The sequence below is a fragment of the Primulina tabacum genome, chromosome 4, assembly GCF_025594145.1.
Source record: "Primulina tabacum isolate GXHZ01 chromosome 4, ASM2559414v2, whole genome shotgun sequence".
Taxonomy (NCBI): Eukaryota; Viridiplantae; Streptophyta; class Magnoliopsida; order Lamiales; family Gesneriaceae; genus Primulina; species Primulina tabacum.
In genome coordinates this window covers 44930562-44949978 of record NC_134553.1, presented here as the reverse complement: position 1 = coordinate 44949978, position 19417 = coordinate 44930562, and the positions used below count along the sequence as shown (strand labels likewise).

The following is a 19417-nucleotide window of genomic DNA, read 5'->3' as shown; positions in this document are numbered from 1 at the left end:
TTCATATATTAATATCATGTATTTAATTTCAAACTGTGTTTAAATCTAACATGAATTAGTATTATTTATTTTTCAGGTGTCATGTAAATTTTTAATTATATATTCTATTATATTAAGGTTAAGCACATGATAGTAACTACCTATGAGGACACCAACTTTTTATTCCAAATTTATCCCTTATATGATACTAATATTACACTTTTACTTTTTGTTATTTTGTTTTTTTTTTTAATTTCAACACACACTTTATATTTATTTTTTTATTTCAACAATTCAAATATCAATTTAGTCATTCCATAAATTTTCAAATTACACTTTAGTCTATCGATAATAATAATAAAAATTTGTAGACGCATTGCGTGTGTATAGTAACTAGTATTATTTTATATCGCTAATGATTTGTCCGAGTTCCGTCTCTTCCAAAGAGGAAGCGATGCTCACCAATTTGCCAACATCTCTCGGCCTCTCTCTCTGTCTCTCAAGTTCCCAACTTTCCATGTTCTCCTCACCCAATTTTTTTCCAAAAATATTTATATTTTTTTCCGGTACAGATCATTGCTAACTATTGCGAAGACTCCCGTTATCCAGCTGCGTATACTCATTTACACTTCCGCTCCATAAATCCTTTTACCCCATTAATAAACAAGTCGGTAACTCAGCGAACCCACCTAAAGATTCCATTTTTAACTTAAAAAATTTAGTTATTGGCAGTTTCTTGTGCCAATCCTTGTTTTCTCGTGGAGTTTGAGGTTTAAACTTGGAAATATCATCTGGGTTTTACTTTGTTTTTTCTTTCAATCCGAGGTCTCTTTGTTTTTCGATTTGAAAAAGATAGCGTCTTTGTGAAGGATTGGTGTTGATTTGTTTCTTAGATGCTTTGTGGCTAAAAGATGCAGCCTGATCATCGGAAAAAGGTAATAATCTTTGGGTTTTAGGCTTTCAGCTGGATAGCATCTTGCTCAAAGTAACTCAACTGGTCCACGAGTTTATGCGTGGGTGGTTTATTTCAATAAGTTCTTGATTTATGAATGTGAGTTGGAATTCTTTCAGCCTAGCTTCTCATATGTCTGGAAATTTATCGATCTTGATTTCATTTTTGTGATAAAATTTGGATTTGGATTTTCTTGACATTTGGGATATAATTTAATTTGCAAGCGATTCAATAACTACAGCTGGAGTCAGCGTGGATTATTCTGTTTGTTTTAGTTACTGATTTATTGGGCTGTCTTAGTATCTTGGATTCTAGTTGTCTAATTTTGATTCTTTAACTTCTTTGCTTAGGTAAGATTCATGGAAACAATAGTTACTGCGAGTGTGATTTCTATTTCCAGTCATAGCATGTTACTTTTTTTGCTTAGGTAAGATTAATGGTTGCTAGCTAGGGATGCTTATATATATATATATATATATATATATTCATTAATTTGATGTCTGATTGGGATTAAATATATATATTTTTTGTGTTGTCTGGTTTTCTTTTAAAGAAAAAGTTTATCAGAGAAGAATTGAGTAGAGTAATGTTTTCCTTGCTTCTATTGAGAGGTCGCTGGTTGGGTAGATAAAGTTTTGTCTGTTTTTGAAATCTTGTTGGTCAAATGTGATATCTGTCTCACGAGGTTCGAAATTTATGCAATTTGCGGAAAACAAAACAAAAAAGAAGGGATATAAAATTTTGATTTGGGATGTAAACATTAATTTATGGTATTAAGTACAAACCATAGCAGACAAATGATGCAGCAGAGTTTTCCAATGGTCGATTTAATTTTATTTTTTCCCACCCATCTAAAATCTCTCTGAATTGATGTTTAAAATTTGTTTAAATGGTGGGTGAGGCAAGTATCTTTCTTCGTCTGACTTATGTTTTTCCCACTTCCTTTCGGTCTTGTTTCTTTTGAGGCGTGAATAAAGCTTGCATTGTTCGCAGACATCTGTAGATGTAGATTTCTTCACGGAATATGGTGAAGGCAGCAGATACAGAATCGAGGAAGTTATTGGGAAAGGTAGCTATGGTGTTGTTTGCTCGGCGTATGACACCCATCTTGGGGAAAAAGTTGCGATCAAAAAGATAAATGACATTTTTGAACATGTCTCTGATGCCACGCGAATTCTTAGGGAGATTAAGCTTCTTAGGCTTCTTCGTCACCCAGATATTGTGGAAATCAAGCATATTTTACTTCCACCTTCTAGAAGGGAATTCAAGGACATATATGTTGTTTTTGAACTGATGGAGTCAGATCTCCACCAGGTTATTAAAGCCAATGATGACTTGACTCCGGAACATTATCAATTCTTTCTCTATCAGCTCCTTCGAGGCTTGAAATATATACATACAGGTAAATAATTACTTTAATCTCTAATCATTTGCACCATGTGTCCTCTCAGGAGAACGTGGATACCATTTCTCTTTTGCAACTAATTTGAGAAAGGCAATATGAATTTGTATGGTCTAATAAATCACTGTGTTTTTTTTTTCTTTTTTGCAGCTAATGTGTTTCATCGTGATTTGAAACCGAAAAATATTTTGGCGAATGCAGACTGCAAACTTAAGATTTGTGATTTTGGCCTTGCAAGAGTGGCCTTCAATGATACTCCTACCGCAATATTTTGGACAGTATGCAATCTTTGTTCCTTTTTCCCCACATGCTCCTTTATTCGATTTTTCCGTGTCAATCTTCTTCTATATGAATGTGAAGCTGGGTGTGAACATTAAAGAACAAAGATAAATTTAAAATTTTATTTTTGATGTTTTATAGGATTATGTTGCCACAAGGTGGTATAGAGCACCTGAATTGTGTGGATCTTTTTTCTCTAAGGTAGATATCTCTTTCACTATATAATTTGTATCAAGTATTTATGATAAATTTGATCTTACTGAATTCTTATGATGAAAATGGATGTGATTCTTGATTAATTTTTCCATGTCACATTTCACAGTATACTCCTGCAATTGACCTTTGGAGTATTGGGTGCATTTTTGCGGAACTTTTGACTGGAAAACCTCTGTTCCCTGGGAAAAATGTGGTCCATCAATTAGACCTCATGACTGATTTGTTGGGAACTCCACCTTCCGAGACCATTGCAAGGGTGTGTTCTGTCATTATTTTTTGCTAGCATGATTCCAATATTCCATCTCTGTTTGTCCATTAGACTCAACCATATCACGTGACAGATAAGAAATGAAAAGGCTCGGAGATACTTAAGTAGCATGAGGAGGAAGAAGACAATTCCTTTAATTCACAAATTTCCAAATGCAGACCCCCTTGCTCTTCGTTTATTAGAAAGAATGCTCGCTTTTGATCCTAAGGATAGACCTTCAGCAGAAGAGGTCCAATCTTTCCGTTTATATCCATTAAAATTTCTATTCATTCTAATTTGTAAAAAGTTAATGTTGTGATATTTCAGGCTCTAGCAGATCCATACTTCCGGAACTTGGCTAGAGTTGAGAGAGAACCTTCTGCTCAACCAGTTACTAAAATGGAGTTTGAATTTGAAAGGCGAAGAATTACCAAAGAGGATGTTAGAGAGTTAATATACAGAGAGATTCTGGAATACCACCCAAAGATGTTGAAAGAATACATAGAAGGAGCTGAACCTACTGGCTTCATGTATCCAAGGTATCGTGTCTGAAATGTATGATAATTAGTTTCAGATATGCTTTTTTTGCTTCTGTACTTTTAGCTGTTGTTTGCTGTTATTGGTTATGAATTACGATTATCAATATCATCAAATTTATGTGATCTGAAGTTTTCCACATCTTTTTGGCATGTCAATAAATCATTTAAATGGTGATAAACACCTGTTGATGCAAATTAGTTTCCTTATTTCTGTTACTTTTGTAATCTTCTTTTTAGCAATCTTTCTCCTGTAATGGAATTAAATAATTCCTGTAACAGTATAGATTTCTCAAGTCGCTAAGGTTTCTTATTTTTATTTCCTTCAATGGATATGCGGATATGTCAAAAGATCACATAAATTGTAGTTTTTTGTCCCCGAGGTAGTCCTCACCGCCATTCTTACTTCTAGAATATCAACACTATTTCATTAGTAGCTTTCCCATGTTGTTCTTCTCCTAGTTTTTTTGAGAAAAAAAACAAGTAGCGGGAGTTGAGATGGACCCTGACCTATTAATCTTTGTATATAAGTCTGAAGCATCCTGCAAAGGAAAGGATCAAATCTTATCTCCAAGTTAGTAGAGTTCTGAATTAACAAAGGAACAATCTAACATGAAATAAACTACCCGAAAAGGGGAAAAAAACTCAAGGGAATAGGAACAACATAAACCCCTCAAATTACGAGTGCCCAAACTCCAAAACTCAGCCTCTCCTATATCTTAATTTTCTCTTTTTTTAGGTTTATTTATTTTGCATAGTTTTTGGTTTTCCTTTGCATGTTTTGGTTATATTATGATTCTTGGAGTTCCACTAATTTCTCAAATCTTCTTGTGTGAATCCTGGGTCATTGTATTTTATATTTTTCCTGATTGTCTAATCTTTCATCTCGTGTTCCTCAACAGTGCTGTTGACAAATTTAAGAGGCAATTTGCGTATCTTGAGGAACATTACGGAAATGGAGCTGCTGCTCCACCTGAAAGACAACTTTCATCGTCTTTACCCAGGTATGAACTTTACAAGTGATTTTGTTCTGGTCTTCACAAATCTTCTCAGAGTATAGTTGTGGAAGTAACTTAATTGCTATATTCTATATTTGCTTCGTATCCACCTCTAATAATAGCTGTTTGTATACAGGCCATGTGTTTTGTACTCGGACAATTCTAATCTGAGCTTAGCTGATGTTTCCAATGATCTTTCTAAATTCACCATTAAAGAAGCTGAGAAGAATCAAGTAGACCGTACTTCTGCACATACTATAGCGAGATTTCCAGGCCAAGTACCTCCAAATATCCAAGGTATGCCCTGTAAATTAACTTTTACGAGCAGAGCCCTCCAATCTCTGTGTATTGAGATGCGTTGTATCTAGAAGATGCTTTGAACAAGCATTAATGCAAATTCTGGTGTTATATTTCATATAAACTGTTGTCATAGTTTTCTCTGATTTGTCAAACCCGTGAGACCAAACAACTGAAGTTAGTGAATTCGAGGTGGAATATTAAATTTTTTCATTCTGGATCTGGGTTGGTTGTCTTGCAAAGACTGTCTGAATCTGGGTTGTTGGCGTCTTTGTAGTCTGCAATTAATGCATTTCTTGTGAGGTCAGAATACCAACTGTACAGAGTATAAAAGAAAAACTGTAGAGAGTATACCCCTTTTTTCTGAAGAATTTTGAGTCATTAAGGCTTTGACATCGATGAATATAAACAATTGCTGTGAACTTGTTCACAACACCCCAGTTCTGCATCATTTGTAAAAATATTAACTTTCTGTGTAATTACTGACACATTTTTAGCTTTTATTTATATTGGCCACCCAATGTTTATGTTACAACGGAGTTTTCTTTTCCTTGAACTGATAATGGTGCCATCTCAGCTGGGGTAGCGTCAAGGCCTGGCAAGGCCGTTGGTCCTGTAGCACGTTACAACAATTGTGGAGCAACAGCAGCAACCATAGAGGCAAATGAACAACATAAAATGGTTCGAAATCCCAGTGTCTCTGCTCAGTACATTGTTCCTGGCTCTTCTTACCCAAGAAAACACCCTGGCTGCAAGATTGAAAAGGGGGACGATAGCTCTGAATGTTCGAATGGTCTGCAGCCCAAACCTGATCTGTACATGGCGAGAAAAGTTGCTGCTGCTCAAGCTGGAGCAGTAAACCATTGGTATTAACTTTAGGATACACACTTAAGCATATAGCCGAATGGTTAACCTGTGATCAAGCTCATTCAAGAATAATTGAGTTGTAAATTCAACACGCGTGACAGATTTAATATTCTACAAGAATTGTCCTGAAGGATTCAAGATATATTGACTATGTTAACGTTGGTTCAGCAAATGTTACACGGCATTCCTGGTTCTGAGTTACTTAGATGACTTAGAAGTGATTATCGTTCGGTTGAAATTATTACTACCGAGTCTGTCTATTCATGGATTCTATCCATTATGTTCAGTTATCGAATCGAAGGGAAATCTACAGAAAGATTTGAACCTGATCAAGAGGCGAGGCAAACTATTCACCTGGTTGGTTCGACCTGATCGACATCCTGTGTTAGTCCTGACTGACTGTATCGATCTTGGTTTTTATTGCAGTATCACCGTGTAAAGTTATCTGGGAAATGCGTCAATTGACTTGTTTGAGACTAGAATCTGGCAAATAGACCTTTTAACTGGAATCTCGTTATTTGTCTATTGTATTACCAACCATGTGTACTGTTTTTAACATGTGAACTCAAATATGTGGGAATAACCTTTGGACTTGAATCTTTTATGCATTGGATTAATTATGTTGTTGCTACATGTTCATCGATATTTAGTTGGGATGATTTGAAAGGACCGTTTCGAATATTTAGATTGTGATATTCAAAATGGTGGCATATTAGGCTCAGTTGGAAAGGCTGAGAGGTCCAAATAGTGAAGCTAAGTTTGATATCATGCTGCTTGTAATCGGTCGATGACAACGCATGGTTTCTTCAGAGTACCAAAATCAACGTTCACATATACAAGTTATGGCAACAGCGCAACCATTTTACAAAGATGCTCGAGTTATCGGACTGGATCAATCCAAAACCAGTCTAAATTCGGTCCGATTTAATCTGATCAAATTCGGAACTAAAGAAATTATCTATACTACTTTATTAAGTTTGAGGCACTTAGAGTAACTAAATTTGGTGTCATGGTTTGTTTTATTAATTATATATATTAATAAAATGTTAAAATTTTAATGTAAGTTATATGTAGTTCAATGGATAGAATAATTGTTCAATTCTTACTTGAGTCATTTTTTTATTTTTTTATTTTTCAATTTATTTTTTAATTTATATATCAATATTACAAGTGTGGCCTCTCACTATTTCTTATAATTATATTTTGATTCTCATTTAAATATAAATCAAATGAATTATAAAAAATATTATACAAGCACACAACGCGTGCGTCGGTGCATTAGTTACAATTATGTTTTAATCAGATTCTATTTGGTTTTGTTTTTAGTTTCAAATCAGTTTATACTTCTAATCCGAGAAATGCAATGATCTAATCCGGTACCCTATAGATTGAAACAATTCCTTTACCCTACCATCCAAAACCGGTTTAATCCGATCCGGAAGCGTCGTCCACTAACATCCGTGGATTGGTCGACCTGTGAATTTGGAGGGCCGGTTTAAACCATATGCCATATAAAACAGAGAGACTTTACATACGTAAAATCATATGCCCCTTGAAAACATTTTTCCGCTTAAAAAAAATCTTGAATTTTCCTTCCCTGGTGGCTTGCAACTGATTCGATGCTATTCCGAAGGCTCTGTGTTTCCGTGTCAAAATCCAATCACAACCCTTTCTTCCTTTCCCCGATCTTTACGAACCCTCTCACCGTATGTCAGTCTAATCCAGCATCTTTGTCCAATTTTAGGAACCTAAAGCTGGGATTTCAGAGAACAATTTCAGTGAATTCACAAAGCTTCGTTTCGGGAAGCACCACGAATTCCACTATGGATGAGCCTAGAAGACCTCCACTTGTCCCCATACCACACCCTGATAATGTTGGCCGGGCCGAAGTTTTTCGGGCCCTCGAAGCCTCTTTGGGCGCAACATTTAGCTCTCAACCCACGGTTCCAGATCCTAACCCTCTGATCATTGTCATAAGTGGTCCTAGCGGTGTTGGAAAAGATGCCGTCATTAAAAGGTTAAGGGAAGTTAGAGAAGATTTGCATTTTGTTGTTACTGCGACTACCCGGGCTCAAAGGCCCGGAGAAGTTGATGGCAAAGATTACTTCTTTTTTAGTAAAGAGGATTTTATTTCGATGATAGACAAGAACGAGCTTCTGGAGTATGCATTAGTGTATGGTGATTATAAGGGCATACCGAAGCAGCAGATCAGAGAATACATGGCGAAAGGGTGTGACGTTGTGTTGAGAGTTGATATACAGGGTGCTGCAACATTGAGGAGGATTTTGAGAAATGGCGCAGTATTTGTGTTCTTGGTGGCAGAGAGCGAGGAAGCGTTGGTGAAAAGATTGATTGATCGGAAAACAGAGTCCACAGAAGCTCTGTTGATGAGGGTTGCGTCGGCTAGGGAAGAGCTGAGGCATGTGAAGGAGTTTGATTATGTGGTTGTGAATAAGGAAGGTGAGTTGGAAAGCTCGGTGAACTTGGTGGAGTCGATCATTGATGCCGAGAAGGCTAAAGTGCACCAAAGGAGAGCAGTCATTTAGAGGAGGTTGTGCTGTTTTATTTGTTTTTGGTCGGTTGGTTCATGTTAAACTTTTTTGGATACAGTTGCTTAAGCTAACCTTGACATGCTACATTGTTGTCGGCTCTTTGTTAACAGATTATTGTGCCATTCAGAGCAATGATTTGATTTTATCTGTTTTAGTCCATCTGTAATTCATTGTCATGAATGTTTCACTGTTTAAGGTTGGCATATATGTGGGAAGGATGGGGACCAGAGGGGAGAAACTTAATAGTTTCCATGGTTTATACATGAAATTTAAATATCTTTTTTGTCGTGCAAAGTTACTGCCACTAGCTTACCCTATTTGTGGATCCACCTCTGTATTACTGCCGTTGAGCACTTGGCGGAAATATTTGTTTCAATATCTCATCACAACATTAATAAATTCAGAAGTGATTGCTCCTCGATGAAGATCTTCATCACAGCAGGATAAAGATCTGTTCGGAAACATGGCAACTGGCTTTGTAATATGACTGGAAATCATGGCTTTGTAATATGACTAGAAATCATGGCAACTGGCTTTGTAATATGACTGGAAAACATTAATAAATTCTGAACACGCAGGATAAAGATCTGTTCGCGGAGAAAATCTAATATGACTGGAAAATATTCTCTCTCTAAGCCAACACACCTACGAAAGAATAAATCATTCATAGTTCCAACAAATCATACTCCCCACAATCCTTCTGTTACCAGTTGCATCATTTTCCACCAATACTTGTACTCCTCTATGGAACATGATTGAATAATTGTGTGTTGGCTTTTTCTCGACTTTTACAGTGACCGTAGTATGACCACCCATGTCGAGTCATGTACCCCGTCTACCCAATGATTTTATAACCATAAGATGCTGTCCACCTGCTTCTTGTCCCATGTGGATTCAGAGAAGGGCCATTGCCATTGACATTGATTGTGGGTTTTTTTTTTTATCTGAGGTGTTGTTTGAACCATCGCTTGGGCTAAACCGCAGCTACATGCTGAAGTCCCATTGTAAGAACAAGTTTCTTGAATTCTTGCTTCTGAAGGTGCAGTAAATTTGGTAGGAGATTTCAGCACAGGAAGCGGCAATCAAAATGCTAGTTCATCCTCCTGGCCATTCTTTGGCACCGGTGCTGGGTCAGTTTCAGGGAGATCGCTGCCAATTACCAATTACTGGACAACTGTTCCATGACATTGGGTCTATTGTCTCCAAGTCCTTTTAACAACTCGAGCGGGCTAGAAACATCAGAAAATAATATTTCATTTTAAGATCGAAAACATGTAATTATCTTAGGATTTTCATCGTGTAACAAAATGTTGGAACAAGAACTAGAAATTCAACTGCGTAATTTTTATGGCCAATTTTGATTTTTAAAAATAAATTATAGACGTCGATTTTAATTTCTTCATCCTTTCCATGACAGGATCCTAGGTTGATTTTCTCAACTTAATGTATATTTGTCATTGCATCGCCAACATTCAAATTAGTGTAATATTGGACATGGCCTCTTCATGTTATGCCTTTTTGTACTATTTTAACTTGGAAAGCGCAAGTATTATATTCTTTATTCTTTTCCTCATCAGGAGGAAAACCTAATACAAAGCCAAAAAATTCCAGCCATTTCTTTGTTAATACTTCAAGAAACAACATTTTCTAACAAAGAATTGGAACCTTTTTCGGTTATATATACTTCTTTCTTGAATTCAAAAGGATTCAGAGCAAGATATGGCTTCTGGTGCAGGAAAATCAGCAGCATTTGCTCTTTTAGTACTCAACGTGTTCCTCTATTTCATTGTTATTGCTATTGCAGCGTGGGCAGTAAACCATGGAATCGAACGATCCCGTGAAACAGGTACCGTTTATCTTTAATTATTTTTTCCCATTACACATCTCACTAACTCAGAACTCGTAAACCAGGCAGTTTGTTGGCCGTGATATATCAGCTTAATATGTTAAAGATAAATTTGCATTCAAAATCACATAATCTAAGTGGATATTTTTCTATCTGCAGCATCTCAACTTTCACCTCCAGCTCGGCTTTTCCCGATATATTACCCGTTTGGAAACATGGCAACTGGCATTGTAATCATATTTTCACTACTAGCTGGGGTGGTGGGATTCACCACATCCATTACTGGTATAAATAATGTGCTTCAATGGAATGCTCCAAGTTTACAAGCAGCTGTTGCATCTTCTCTTGTTACCTGGCTACTCACTTTGCTTGCAATGGGGTATCAAAATTATTACTTCTTTATACACACACACACACACACACACACACACACACACACACACATATATATTATATAAACTAAGCATATGAGTGTATGTTGCAGGTTGGCTTGCAAAGAGATTGATGTAGGGTGGACAGACTCTAACTTGGTAAGCCAGACAACAGTTTATTTCAAATAAATACTAACCCTCTTATAAAATATATATAAAAAAATTTGTGACATCCAATTCTTGCTTGTTTTTTTAACACAGAGGACTTTAGAGACTGTGTTAATAATGCTAAGTGGAACTCAGCTTTTCTGCACTGCTGCCATCTATGTCGGGGTCGAAGAAGTAGGCGCACAAACCACGGTTCTCATTTAACTATATCTATAGCTCGTCAGGGTTCGTTGTTCTTCGATGACGGGTAGTGAGTTATGTTGTGCCTTGTTTTGGAAAGGGTTATGTGGCGTATATGAAAAACAGACTTTTGACAGGAAAAATCTTAACATGTCCAGAGTCTATAATGTAGTGTCATTTATTTTGCCAATTGTGAGCAATTTTATTGACTATAATACTAGACAAGTTCTGTTTCATTGATTCTCACAAGCTCCAAATCTTTAGAGGCCAGTGAAAACACAAATCAAATTTTCAGATAGAGCAAGATGCATTACTTGCCTCCATGTATCAAGGTTTTTGGTGTTCGACCCAAAGTTCAGATGGACCCAACCACTATTTCTTTTGGAACGTGAACTAAAATCTGAAATCTTCTAAAATTTGGAACTTAATGTTTTATTGTATAAGAGAAACTAAAATTGAGTACTTACGATTTGATTACGAAGTTGATTATTCAAGTTGTAAATAAAAAAGGATTCTATGGTGCGAACAAGTTGAGGTTGTTAGAAAAATATTTGATTTGTATTCGAAATTATTGAATTCGAGTCGAACGAATATGTTCGAACTTTATATCTTTGTGTGTTCGGCATCCGATCTTAAAAGGGTCAGACGAGAATTCATGGAGCACAAACTCAATATATTGAACGATCAAAGGCTCGTGGGCAAGGTATTTAAAAGTAAGATCAGATGCAATATAGAAGTTTATGTAGATGATATCTTGGTGAAGGCCAAGGTAGCTGATGAACTTTCCAATGACCTCGAAGAGAATTTTTATACTCTTCACAATTATAGATTGAAGTTGAATCCAAGTAAGTGTATTTTCGGAGTTAAGACGGGTAAACTCAACTTTTCTATGCCAAAAAAATTAGCTCTGGCTTTGGTCATCACCATTAAAAAAACGGAGACCATACTTCTTATTACACCCCATCACAGTGCTCACCAATAGCACTTGAGGACGAATCATTTCTCATCTAGATGCTTCCGGGAGATTGGTCAAATGGGAGACACATTTCAGCAGATACGATATTAAGTTCGAACCCCAAGCCGTCGTTAAAGCTCAAGCACTAGCCGATTTCTAGGCAGAAATAATTCAAGTGGACGAAGAAAAGCAGTGGAAAACATATGTCGATGGCTCCTCATGCCAATCTAGCAGTGGGGCCGACAACATTATGATTTCTCTTCAGGGGATGAAATTTGTTTAGCTATAAAGTTGAATTTTCGAGCATAAAATAATGAAGCAGAATATGAGTTCATCCTGCTCAGGCTAAAGGGAGTTGAGAGCATGTGAGTTTTCCAAATCATTCTCTCCTCGGACTCCCAACTTGTAAAAATTTGAAGTGAAGATTGGTAAAATTATCAAATATGTCTAGACACGCAATAAGGCTCAGGATTCAGGAAGCTTTTACCAAGCTCATCATCCATCATATCTCTCACTCTAAAAATGGTAAAGATGATCAATTAGCTAAAATGGTTAGCTCAGTTGTCTGATACCATAATTCAGACATTACCGGGCATGAATTAATCTCTCAGATCAAACACGCAAATGAAATAGCGGCTCAAATAAAGGAAAGAGACTCGAGATTTAATATATATCAGTACTTAAGTTATGGGACTCTCCATAATGAGCATAAAAGAAAGTGGGAAATTAAAAGAAAAATATAAAACTTTGTATTTCTAGACAAAGTGTTATACGAAAATGTTTAGGAGACAAAAAAGTTGACTATATTTTGCGAGAAATTCATGAAGGCTGTTGTGACTAGGGATGTAAACGATCCAAACCAAACCAAACAGTATCAGGCTTGAGCTTGGTTTGTTTAAGATTGTTTGAGGCTCGAGTTCGAGCTCGAGCTCGATTCGAGTTTATATTATCAGGCTCGAGCTCGGTTTGTATTGAAATTACTGAGCTCGAGAAAAGCTCGAACTCGGCTCGTTAAAAGCTCGTTTAGCATGTTAATCAAGCCATGCTCGAGCTTGATTCATTAATAGCTTGTTTAGCATTTTTAACAAACCTGGCTTGAGCTCATCTCGCTTTCGAGCTCGATAAGCATAGAATTGAGCTCGAGTTTGATTTTGAATTGAGCTTGTTAAAAATTAAATATATCTATAAACTAATTTTAAATCATACATAAAAATGTAACTTCATTCATAAATAACCAAAACGACACAAATAAGAGCTAAAAAAAACATAAATCAGTATATTATTGAACATTCCAAAATCTTGTTTGTGAGCCACCTAAACAAGCCGAGCTCGAGCTCGAGTACGAGCCACCTAAACGAGCCGAGCTCGAGCTCGAGCTCGCGAGCCTATTATCAAACATGTTTGCGAGCTCACGAGCCGAATATCCTTAGGCTTGAGCTTGGTTTGATTAAATTTTCGAGTTCAAAATCGAGCTAGGGCTTGGTTTGATATGATTAAAAAACAAACTCAAACGAGCTTTTTATCGAGCCGAGCTTCGAATAGCTCGCAAACAGTTTGGTTCATTTACATCCCTAGTTGTGACTATCACTTAAGCAGTATGGCGTTGACCCTAAAAGCTCCATTGGCCAAATTCTTTCGTCCTACTATGAAAAAATTTGCAATGGCCATAACAAAGACATGCCAAAGTTGTCAGCAACATGCTAATCTTTAGTGGAAGACCGTCGAGCTCATGAAGGTTGTCATCTTAGCTTGGCCCTTTGATCAACGAGGCATGAATATTGTTGGACATTTCCAAATGACAATAGGTCAAAGGAAATTTCTGCTTGTGGCTATGGATTACTTCTCTAAGTGGGTTGAGGCTGAACCGTTAGCTAGGATTACCAAAAATGAAGTGTTGACCTTACTCTGGAAAAACATTGTTTGTCATGTTGGTGTCCCTCAAATACTCCTATCAGATAATGGAAGGCATTTTTGCGGCTCGAAAGTGCATGCCTGTAGAGAAATGAAATCGAGCAAATATTCACGCCGGTAGATTATCCGCAGATGAACGAACAAGAAGTTATTAACATGTCAATCATACAAACGCTATAAGTAATGCTCGACTTGCCAAAGGAAAGTATGTGGACAAGCTCTCAAGTGTCTTATGGTTTAATTGAACTACTGAATGTATTGGAACGGGAAAAACTCCTCACATCATGGTGTATGTCATGTAAGTCATCTTTTCAGCTGAAATTGGTTAAGACATTGTCTGCATAATGAATTATAACTCGAACAATGATAATCTGTGGGACGTAGACTTGGATTTGTTAGAAGAAAAGAGAAACCAAGCAGTCATTCGACTCGTTGCTTACTGCAAAAAATGACTCGAGATTAAAATAAAAAGGTCCAACCTCGGTCATTTGAGTTGGGAGACTTAGTGATGAAGAAACAGTATCAGGAGGAAAGATGAAAGTTGGATCCTAAATATGAATGTTCTGAAGGGAAATATAATTTCTTTATTTAATTGATATAATTTCTTATCTTAAATAATTTCTGTAATATTATCTTTCCTTTTTGATTTGATTGTGTATAATATTTAATGAGATTTTGTCTTTCTAGATAATGATATAATTATGCAAATATGATCATGATATGATATCAATGTTTAAAAGAGGATTCTATTCTAATTAAACTTTTACCTTCTTTATCTTATAGATTTCCTTGTGAGATGAGGAATATGATAAATAAGAGAAGCGAAGATAGTTATGCGGTTCAACTTACTCTTGATCAATCATAAACTCACTTTCGCACTTCGTGGAATTTAAGAGAAAAATATTATCAACGTTGTTGCTGCTGTGAAGAGAGTCGTTGCGCGTGCTACCGTGATTGTTGGGTACACTTCAGACAACACGCGTGCAAGTGTTGGCTGAAGATTATGTTTCGTTGCTCCAAATTTTTGGCATCGTCTTTTTTTTTTTTGCTTTCTTATTTACGTTTTAGTATTCTTGGTTGTTTTAAAAAGTGATTTATTTTCTCAACGTATTGAGAAAATTGATTTTCGTTGAGATCACTACTTATTAGACATGTCGAAATGGGTTGGCGGGACGGGCTTTTGGCGGGCCTCTAAATGGTCAACCCAGCCCAACCCACCTTGGGCCGCGCGTTAGGCGGGCCGACCCGCTTATTTTTTTAAGAAAAAAATGCTAAACATATTTCAATCAAATAGTTTCATAAAATAATTAAAAACATTAAAATAAGAAATTAAGAAAGCATACAACATAATCTATAAAAAGTAAAGTGTTTAAACCAAACATGAAGATTGAGACATGGAAGAGAACATAAAGTCGAGGAAAGAGACGGTTGTAAATTTTAAAAAATATTATGTTTTCAACAATACACATAATTAGCAAACCTCCGTCGGGTCCACAAAATTTCACTGCAACTCGTCGGACTTCAAACGAAACCACTCTTGGGTTCACAAACAACTGCTATGCTTAAACATTATTTTAAGATTCATGAATAAAATTTACAGGAATTTCTTCCTTTTGTTTTTTTATGTATATCTGTAAATTTATCTTTTTTTATTTTCTTTATGTATATTTGTTATAAGAGTAAATTATCAATAAATTTGTTCTAAGATTAAATTATCAATATATTTGTTCTAAGACATGGAGGCGCATGAAAGGTATTTCAATTTTTATATAAAACTTAAAACTTAAAAATATAAAATTTTATCCTAATTTGGCGGGTGGGCTCGACCCGTCTTGGCCCGCAACCCAAACGAGCTCAGCCCTTTTGGCCCGCCTCCAAACGGGCTGCTATTTTATCAACCCAACTCGTTCAATTTTTATAGCGGGACGGGCCGGTCCGACGGGCCTAACCCAATTTGACAAGTCTACTAGTTATTGGTTTTTGTAAACGATTTGGTTTTCTAGTGATTAATTTTTCCCATGAGGCACCGCACAAGTATTTATACTTAAATACTTGTGCATATTTAATCTTGTCCATCTATTTATTTAAAGTCAATTTGTGTTACAAATTTTAATATTTCGCTACATGGTGTCTTAAATGTTGTAACATTTGACACAACACTTAATTCTGATAAAACACAAATTGATATTAACTTACATCTGTCAAACAATATTCCTTACATGTTCGTTCAAGATCGTTGATAGAGCTAGCATAACAGCATATTAACTGGAAAATGCCAAATGAATAAATATAAAATACCTTGGAATTCTTGTCATATCAGAAAATACAACCCCAAAGGAGCTTGAGTAATAAGTCAGTCAATTTTGTTGAAAAATATATTTAAAATTTGTGTATTGAATATTTGAATGTTGAATATTTGAATGTTGAAAATAAAAGTTGTAAATATTGAAAATTAGTGTGTGATGATGTAGGTAATGATGTATTTTATTTTTGGATTATTTGTAAAGATTTCCTATAAATAGATCTCTCATTTGTGAAGAAAAACACAATTGAGTAGAGAGAAAAATATTATAAAGTGTGTAGTTTGGTAAATTTTGAGAGTTTGAGATTTTTACTTTTTACCATAAATTTTTACTTTTTCACAACACGTTATCAGCACGAAGCTCTAAAAGTTCTCCATACTTTTCCAAGCTCCAAACAGAAGAAAAAGGTAACAAAAGTAATAATATTTATTTTGCTGTTATTTATTTATTGTGTATATATTTAATATATAATATAATGTTATTATTAATAATAAAAATAAATTTTTCAAAAACTAGTTATAAATCCTGGGAGGATGTTAAGACGACATCCCACACTCCCGGTAAGGGATAAGACAAGTATAAAAGCCTATAAGATTTTTAAATAAAATATCTTATGACACATCATTATAATAATATGATATTATATACATAATTATTTAAATATGTCTAATATTATATACACCATATTATTACCATAAAATTATACAAATACATACCTTTATTTTTTTATACACCAACGGTCATAAACGGTAACAAAACAGCTAGTTTTTGCCCTATAAATATGATCTCATAAACACATTCAATCACTCCAACTTTCTCTTCTTCTCTAAAAATTATTCTTCACTAAATTTTCGAAGAAAAAAGAAGATGGCTTTCTCAAGGTTATTTTTAATTATTTTGGTTATCATACTCACGAGTCTTTTATTTATCGGAGAATATCCTCCTCGTGTGTTTTCTTTATTTTTACAAATGCTTGTACTTGTTGTTTATCCATTACTTTGTATTGCAATATTCATTAACTAATAAAATGCATCGTAATTTTTTTTAGTACCACCATGTCAAATTTGACAAAGCTCGAATTTGTTGCGCTCGACATCACGGGAAAAAATTATATGCCATGGAATCTCGATGTAGAAATGCATCTTGAGTCATTGGGTCTAAGTGAGACAATAAAAGAAAATGGCATATCGACATCACAAGAAAAGGCAAAAGCCATTATATTTTTGCGTCGACATCTCGACGAGGGATTGAAATGTGAATATTTAATTGAAAAAGATCCCATAGCTTTGTGGAAAGGATTGAAAGAAAGATTTGAACATATAAGGGAAGTTATACTTCCGACCGCCCGTGATGAATGGAATATGTTAAGATTCCAAGATTTTAAGAAAGTCAGCGATTATAATTCAGCGATGTATCGAATAATCTCGCAGCTAAAATTTTGTGGACATGAGGTCACAGAATCGGAAATGCTTAAAAAAACATTTTCCACGTTTCATGCATCAAATATTACTCTACAACAACAATATAGAGTACGTGGATTTGCGAGATATTCTGAACTCATCGCCTGTCTTCTTGTGGTGGAAAAAAACAACGAGCTATTAATGAGAAATCATCAGTCCCGACCCACTTGATCAACAGCATTTCCAGAAGTAAATGCTGTAAGTAAAAATGAATTTAAACCTGGAAACCAAAATCAAATTCAAAGACAAGGTTTTGGTCGAGGTCGAGGTCGAGGTCGTGGACGTGGACGTGGAATTGGCAGTGGTCGTGGTCGAGGCCGTGGTTTTGAAAACAATAGAGATAGTTATTTTTATAATTCATCTCAAAAGAGCGTCCCAAACCATCCACAGAAAAGGCATCATGAGAATACAAGTGTTAATGAGAATCACTCAAAAAGATATGAAAGTTCTTGTTTCAGATGTGGTACTCCAGGACATTGGTCCAAAATTTGTCGAGCCCCTGAACACCTTTGTAAACTTTATAAAGAATCATTAAAGGGAAAAGAAAAGGAGACCAACTTCACTGAACGCAGTGACCATTTGAGTGATTCAACTCATTTTGATGCTGGTGATTTTATGAATGATTTATCTGGAAATGATCAATATGTTGGTGGGATAGAATGAACAATATTGATGCTGCAGATTTTCTCAATGATTTCTCTGAAAATGAACAATATAGTGGTAGAATATAAATGTACAATAATTTATTTTTCATGTATCCATATAATGTTTTATTGTATAATTATGATATGTGTTATATTTAAATATATATTGCCAGTAATTTTATTTCATTGCATATTTTTTGAAGTTCAAAAAATGAAAAATGCTATGAGCAAAGCTGAAGTTTGCATACCCGATAGTGGTACAACGCACACTATCCTCCGAGATAAAAGATATTTCTTGGAACTAAAACCAACAAAAACAACGGTGAATACAATATCAGGTCCTGTAGACTTGATTAAAGGATGTGGTAAAGCACAATTTTTGTTACCTAATGGTACAAAATTTTTGATCAATGATGCTTTATATTCACCACAATCGAAAAGAAATTTGTTGAGTTTTAATGATATATATTCCCATGGGTATGATACTCAAACAATGAATGAAGGGAATAAGAAATATATGTGTCTTATCACGTATAAATCAGGAAAGAAATATGTGATTGAAAAACTACCAATGCTCCCTACTGGATTGCATTATACACATATAAGTCCGATTGAATTAAACATGGTAGTTGATAATTTTTCAATATTAACCAATTGGCATGATCGATTGGGACATCCTGGTTCAACAATGATGCGAAGAATTATAGAAAATACACATGGTCATCCGCTGAAAGACCAGAAGATCTTTCATAATAATAAGTTTCAATGTAAAGCATAGTTCTCTTGGAAAACTTATTATAAGACCACCACCAGCCAAAATCCAAACTGAATCACCAATGTTTCTTGAACGTATTCAGGGTGATATTTGTGGACCAATCCATCCACCATGTGGACCATTCAGATACTTTATGGTATTGATTGATGCCTCCAGCAGATGGTCACATGTATGTTTATTGTCAACTCGAAATGTTGCATTTGCAAGATTACTTGCTCAAATAATAAAATTGAGGAATCAATTTTCCGATTATACAATCAAGAAAATTAGACTTGATAATGCTGGTGAATTTACTTCCCAAACTTTCAATGATTATTGTATGTCTATGAGAATCATTGTTGAGCATCATGTTGCTCATGTACATACACAGAATGGATTGGCTGAATCATTGATTAAACGTCTGCAAATGATTGCTAGACCAATGATTATGAAAACAAAGCTCCCTATTTCTATATGGGGACATGCAATTTTACACACTG

General features: G+C 35.4%; 3 protein-coding genes across 7 annotated transcripts; all 3 read left to right on the top strand.

Annotated features, from left to right (window-relative positions):
* Window positions 1-408: 408 nt before the first annotated feature.
* Window positions 409-6377, top strand: LOC142543401 (mitogen-activated protein kinase 15-like). The gene is given in 10 exon segments (XM_075650644.1): window positions 409-914; window positions 1925-2333; window positions 2484-2611; window positions 2754-2813; window positions 2935-3084; window positions 3170-3325; window positions 3403-3614; window positions 4514-4615; window positions 4746-4906; window positions 5484-6377. Coding segments are annotated over 10 exon segments (1716 nt in total). The 5' UTR covers window positions 409-872; the 3' UTR covers window positions 5780-6377.
* An 852-nt stretch (window positions 6378-7229) lies between these two features.
* LOC142543399 (guanylate kinase 3, chloroplastic-like) lies at window positions 7230-10171 on the top strand. 5 transcript variants are annotated; one of them, XM_075650642.1, is made up of 2 exons: window positions 7230-8324; window positions 10061-10171. In XM_075650642.1, exon 1 carries the CDS (start codon window positions 7393-7395, stop codon window positions 8317-8319), a length of 927 nt encoding a protein of 308 aa, XP_075506757.1. In that variant the 5' UTR covers window positions 7230-7392; the 3' UTR covers window positions 8320-8324; window positions 10061-10171. The 5 variants fall into 5 exon arrangements, with proteins under 5 accessions (XP_075506757.1, XP_075506755.1, XP_075506754.1 ...); XM_075650640.1 differs by lacking the exon at window positions 10061-10171 and adding an exon at window positions 9393-9616; XM_075650639.1 differs by lacking the exon at window positions 10061-10171 and adding an exon at window positions 9383-9616.
* Window positions 9909-11126, top strand: LOC142543400 (membrane protein PM19L-like). Its single transcript, XM_075650643.1, has 4 exons — window positions 9909-10171; window positions 10331-10550; window positions 10656-10701; window positions 10804-11126. Exons 1-4 carry the CDS (start codon window positions 10045-10047, stop codon window positions 10912-10914), a joined length of 504 nt encoding a protein of 167 aa, XP_075506758.1. The 5' UTR covers window positions 9909-10044; the 3' UTR covers window positions 10915-11126.
* Window positions 11127-19417: the final 8291 nt, after the last annotated feature.

Excerpts from the sequence above, each read along its gene's own strand:
- LOC142543399 (XM_075650642.1), top strand. The coding sequence starts at position 7,393 with ATGCTATTCCGAAGGCTCTGTGTTTCCGTGTCAAAATCCAATCACAAC.
- LOC142543400 (XM_075650643.1), top strand. The coding sequence starts at position 10,045 with ATGGCTTCTGGTGCAGGAAAATCAGCAGCATTTGCTCTTTTAGTACTC. Across the intron at positions 10,172-10,330 it reads CGAACGATCCCGTGAAACAG|CATCTCAACTTTCACCTCCA; the intron begins GTACCGTTTATC and ends TTCTATCTGCAG. Across the intron at positions 10,551-10,655 it reads CTCACTTTGCTTGCAATGGG|GTTGGCTTGCAAAGAGATTG; the intron begins GTATCAAAATTA and ends TGTATGTTGCAG.